Source organism: Gadus macrocephalus, chromosome 3, assembly GCF_031168955.1.
Source record: "Gadus macrocephalus chromosome 3, ASM3116895v1".
Lineage (NCBI taxonomy): Eukaryota > Metazoa > Chordata > Actinopteri > Gadiformes > Gadidae > Gadus > Gadus macrocephalus.
Window position 1 is genome coordinate 23,579,841 of NC_082384.1, and position 6,000 is coordinate 23,585,840.

At 46.6% G+C, this 6,000-nt stretch overlaps 1 protein-coding gene across 1 annotated transcript in view; it reads left to right on the top strand.

Moving 5' to 3' along the window:
• Positions 1-6,000, top strand: part of rptor (regulatory associated protein of MTOR, complex 1) — a 124,248-nt gene that overhangs the window by 53,993 nt on the left and 64,255 nt on the right. Inside the window, exon 7 of the mRNA XM_060047408.1 lies at positions 1,793-1,970. Coding sequence (XP_059903391.1) covers positions 1,793-1,970 — 178 coding nt within the window. The remainder of the gene's footprint in view (positions 1-1,792; positions 1,971-6,000) is intronic.

The window sequence follows — 6,000 nt, forward strand, 5'->3', positions numbered from 1 at the left end:
ACGACAATCGTCCGTCCCTCAGTACGGCTGGAGGCAGCAGGTTGATTTTCCTTGACTTGCGTCAGACAGAAAGACAGATGGAGCGTGTGTACGTGCGTGCGAAAGCTTCTCCCAGCATGGCCTTCATTAATGGAGCTGATGTTTGCAGGCGGTAAAGGTGTCGATATTCTTAGATGCAGAAAAGGGTGAAAGGATGCTGTAAGAGTGAGCAACAGGTTGTGCGATACACATGACGCACGGAACACAATAGACGAGAACCAAACTGGTTGTAGGGCCAGGTCTGACCTCATTCGTTTTCTTGTGTTGCCAATAGAAGCCACGAATCTCTGTTGTAGCAAACTGCAGTTTGTGTTTTACTTGTGATGCCCTTCACTTCCATTGTTTCACCAAGACGCATCAATGCCGTCACAAGGTTGACTGCATACCCTTCAACCTCTTTGTACATTTACAGTAAGGAGGACGAGAAATTATTATACAAACTATGATGCAAACCCACTCTTTCTCGTCTCAGTGTCGGCACGTTCTTGCTGTTAAAACAAACGAGTGGTCAGGATTTCTGTTGGCTGAGTAGGGTTCAATGAACCTCATCATCTTCCTGCCAAAATAAATAGATTTGGGTTCAAGCCTTTCTGATCTTGCCTATGCCCTGAATGATTTTTATTTATTTTTTTACATGTTAAACTCTGATCATGGTATCTTTGTGGGGTTGACGACATTGCGGTCTATTTCGTTTGCTCATTATGTTTTTACTTTTTAACTGTACAGTCCATGAAAGTAATAGTCTGTTTAAAGGCACAGAACTACTGTTCTGAGAAGAGCAGGCGTCGTGCCCGTTGTTGCAGGCAGAAACAAAGTACACCATAGCTACTCAGATCTGTCTCATGCAGCGGCGTTTAATATTTACTTTGGGCTTATGCAATAGTAGGACACTTTTTTTTTTTAGCTCCTAAATATTTTCTCTTTTCTCCAACTCTTTTCTTCCACTGAATGCATGACTTATCCCAGCTCCAGGTTTAAGTTTTCTCACTCTAGATATTGGATTTAAAATAGATAAAGTAGGGTTCACGTGTGTAGCTCCATCAAGACGCAGGCGTTAAATTATGTGCAGTTCATCTGGGTTATTGCAAGGTCAAAATGACCATCTCACAGAATTTTTTTATATTATCCATTTTCCAATTATTTTTGGCAAAGGCTTTCTATATAATGGATTGAAGGCACTATGGCAATGCCTTTGTTCATGGGGGCAAAAGACAGGTCTGTCGAGAGGCAAACTGTATTGCCACAGCTCCAAAAAACCGAAACGACCAACAAAAGAGAATGGCAGGGTTAGCATTTGATTATACCACCGATTCCATCACGTATAATTCATTCAGGAAATTGTGATGTTAAGGATGTTTTGAGCACCGATTGTTTTGCTGTTCAACCATCAACTCGGTCGGCAATTAGCAGCTCCAACGTCAAGCGATAGTCATTCAGTTCCAATCGGTGTGGTTCTGTCGTCAAGCGATAGTCATTCAGTTCCAATCGGTGTGGTTCTGTCATGCTCGTGGCATACAACACTGGGAATCTGTAAACGCGAAAGATAATCTTGTGCTCCAAACTTTTATATTCTCTTGTCTCCGATTGGTTAGCCCCCCGTTTAACTTTTCATATTTTTCCTTTTAAAATTTGCTCAATCTGTCTCTCCCCACCGTTTGTAATCCATGAGGCCCGGACTGAATACACACATTACATTGACTTGGGCATTAGAAAATAGATGATTGAAAGCTGTTTTCCCGCTGTGTTTGTCCAGGTGGCCGCCATCAACCCTAACCACCCCCTGGCCCAGCTGCCCCTGCCCCCCTCCATGAAGAACTGCATCCAGCTGGCGGCCTGCGAGGCCAGCGAACTGCTGCCCATGAACCCTGACCTCCCCGCCGACCTCTTCACCTCCTGCCTCACCACGCCCATCAAGATCGCCCTGCGATGGTAAGAAATAACCACCACCCCTTCCTCTCCGTTATAACCCCGGCGGTTGTCCGGGGGCTGGGTGGGACGGACACACCGAGCGGTCAAAGGGCCGTCGCGTTTAGCGTGGCATCGTGGAAGATGCAGAAACACATTTGAAGTTGGAGAAACGCCAGGAAATATGAGATTCTCTTATTCTAATTATCTTCCTTTCCCCCCAGTGCAGCAGTAACCATAAAACCCATTGAAATGGCAATAATGCAGGAATCAAGCAAAAGATGGGGATAGTTAATGAGCACATTAAGAAGGTGTGACCCCCTCCAGTGATCCACTATTAAATGCCTGGTACATTTTACCTCCATGGTGTTTTACTCGATACTTCACTGAGGGGACATAAAGGTGATGTAACTTGTGTACCACTCGCCGAGCCCGTGTGCGCCGCCACATCAAGCCGCGCTCACTTCATAGTTTCCTTTCCATGTCCAAACCATCACGCTGTGATCCATATGTACGTACTACATAGGCACTGCAGAAAAAAGAGGGGTGCATGGAATTACTTTTACACAAATAACTTTGCTAAAGTTATTGGGATGAAGGTATCTGTAAATTGGTGTTTTATGTTGTGCGTGTGTTAATGCACATCACCTTGGAAGAAGAAATGCAAGTGAGTCAGGAGAATAATTAGTGCATACAGTGGATTAGGCCTGCAAACCTTGTCTTCATCTGTGGACGAATCAGTTTGTATTTCGTCTCTCCCTCTGTTTTCGTACCTAGCTCCCCCTGCATCTCTTCTACTTCTTATTCGTTACATCCTATACCACAGTAAAGATAAGATTCCATGCCCTTGACCAGAAACACCCATTTGTGGCGTAATTAAACTCCCAATCTGCAGTAGTCACCATAAAGTTAAATGCTGTGGAATGCTCACTTAAAATTAATACGCAGGCTAAAATGTCATATCATTAAGAAAGAGAGGGGTCACAAATGTTTTATGTTTGGTGAAAATGCTGAAAATATGCTCACAGTATCCTCGACATCAATATAAGAACATCAGTCGCCCCAGGATGCGCTTTGCTTCAGTTAATCCTGAGTGATGGCACTGTTTGAAGTTGGGAGTACCAAATTCTTCCCTTTAGGATGCTTTTGAAGGCAACGTCTGCTACAAACGTTAAGGACTTCTTCTTCAGCCCCTCTACTCTCATAACCCTGTCTTGACCTTCAGAATAATGAGGGGCTATACCATTAATATTGATAACCCCCCCCCTTACCCATCTTCCTCTGCAAGAGACTCAAGACTCACTTGTTCAGAGTTCATCTGGACTCTGCATGGCCTCCCCCCTTCCCCCCCCCTTCCCCCGGCCCCTTCTGCTCCCTTACTCTCCTAAAATCACCCCTCTGACGCACCTATTTTGAATGTTTGCACGTCATGGCACTTAATGTATGCATTTAGTGTATATTGCACGTCCTTGCACTAAAAACAAGAACTTGGCATAGCTAGCGTCGTACCCTAGCTATCTTTGTTGCATACGGGGAATGGGTTAACCTAGACATTGTAAGTGCTTGGCACTTGGTTCAGTGAATATCTTTACCGTACCAACAGCGACATATTGTTGTTCCACTTTTTTTCTGACGTATGTACTTTGCTTTGGATAAAAGTGTCTGCTAAATGCCCTAAATGTCAATGCAAATGTAAATCTTCCATGTAGTCCACATTCCTCTTCCCAATTCCAGCAGAGAACTGCTGCAGAGTTATGAGACTGAGCTCGGTTCGCCAGATGTTTGGGTACCTGTAGGTTTTCCCGGAACAGATGTTGTCTGTTGTGGTTGAAGCGCGGCTGGGGCTGTCCGTTAATAACCGCTCCTTTGTGTTGAGATGGCTCTAAATAGAATCCCCTCAAGGCAGGTGCTGCCTGGCTGACAGGCAGGCCTGTTCACATTCATCAGAACTACCAAAAGAAAGCAATAAATGCGTTAATGAGCGGGGATATACCCCTAAGCACCCCTCCCGTGCTCCCCGGCCCTCTCCATCCCTCTCCTCTCTCATCGCACATCTGATTGTTGTTCTCCGTGAAAAGAAAATAGAATCTCACGTAACGAAACCAGGCAAAGGCGTGATTTGAATGTCGTTTGAATCGGAGGCAGAGCTTCAGATTGTATTTATATCGCACCCTACTGCTGGCAATGTTCTGCGCCCTAATGGTGTTTTTCTGGTTAACGAGGAGGAGGATTCTGCACCGGCCGGGGGACAGCCACCTTTCACTCCGTCGACGTGATCTCATCAATATTCATCTTTTCCCGGGTTTTTGACTTTATCCGCGGTCTTCAAGGGTCGCCGCACCGGGCCCCAGGGAGCAGCTTATTGGGTGAAGGGGACCTGACAAGACTTTCAGTGATGCTAGAACTGACATCTGGGCTTACTCTGCTTTGAGTCCTTGATCGAGAGAGCTGTGTGTGTGTCTGTCTGTCTGTGTGTCTGGGTGAGTGTGTGTGAGTGTCTGTCTGGGTGTGTGTTTGTGTGTCTGTTTCTTTGTGTGGGGGGGGGGGGTGTCTTTGTGTGAAGGGGGTGGTTTGTGTGTGTGTGTGTCTGTTTCTCTGTGTGGCGGTGGAGGTTTGTGTGTGTTTGTGTTGGGGGGTGGCGCGGGCTGGGGGTGTGTGTGTGTGTGTGTGTGTGTGTGTCTGTGAGTGTGCGCTCCCAAGGGAAGAGAGAGTGAAAAAGATAGAGGGAAAAGGCCACAATGTGCCTGACATTGCCCAACCAGGCAGAAAATCGCCATTGATCGTTTGCCCTCTTGAAGGGATTTCCCAGATGCCACCACAGGCGGGAAAGCACAGGAGCCATTTGTGTGAAAATGGAGGTGGTTGGGAAGGATGGGGCCGAGTGAGAGACAAACAGAGAGAGAGAGAGAGAGAGAGAGGCATGGTAGAAGTAAGCAAAGGAGAGGGATTAAGGAGATAAAGACACAGAACCCTTGTTCAATTTTTAAAGAGCTCCATGCGGCCAGGGCTGAAGATGGAGGAATAAAGTAGGAGATTGCCGGACTGAAATGGAGAAGATGCAATACCCCCACGGGTGCCCCCTATACAGATATAGATAAGGCTTCCTGCCCTTTATAGATTCACTGGAGAAACCCCTGCGGCTGTGTGTGTGTGTGTGTGTGCGCGTTGCATCATACCGCGTGTATCCACGTATGTTACCGCCGCTGGAGAAGAGTGGTTGAGCCCTCGTGACGAGGATCTCTTCTGCGTAGCTCAGGGTGGAGAGACGGATATATCCATCTCCACAGCTGGAGAAGAGAGATGGAAACCTCTGGAGGAGCTTCCCTCAGTAGATGCGGTTATATCTCAGCTCCACAGCTGGAGAAGAGAAATGGAAACCTCGTGAGGAGGTTCTCTCAGTAGTCACGGTTATATCTCTGCTCCAGAGCTGGAGAAGTGCGGTGGAGCCCTCATGAGGTGGTGGTTCTCTCAGTAGCTACGGTTATATCCCATCTCCACAGCGTGCACAAGCACCCGCTGTCATGGTTTTAATAATGGAGTCACATGATCACAGCTCGGGTTTCATTTTCATTCAGAAGGCTCTCCCCCCAGTTACAGCGCGGCCTCATTAAAAATACTCATGAATTAATCCTCGCTGTTGTCATCTCCTTGCCGCTGACGCAGGTGGAGAACATAATCAAAGAAAACACGGTAGCCATTCATTATTAATAATCGATGCAATATGTTTAATCGCATCCCCCGTATTAATATACATACGAACTCACGGAGATGTATACTCCAGTATTTCCAGTCGGCCGCCGTTATACAAACGTATGCGGACTTGTACATTGGTTTTCCTCGCCTCTCCGCTCTATTTTGATGTTGCATTCTGCTTGTACACTGCTGCTCTTTGAAGAAGTTCTGCTGTGTTCGCCTGCTGCTGTTGCCTCTAGACTCAGGGTGAGCTACGAAGAGCAGGCGTTGCATAACCGTCAACGGACAACTTTTTACTTTTCCACAGACATGGGTTTGGGTTTTGAAGGCAGAGAAGGCGTTCACCTCAGAATACCCCAGAAT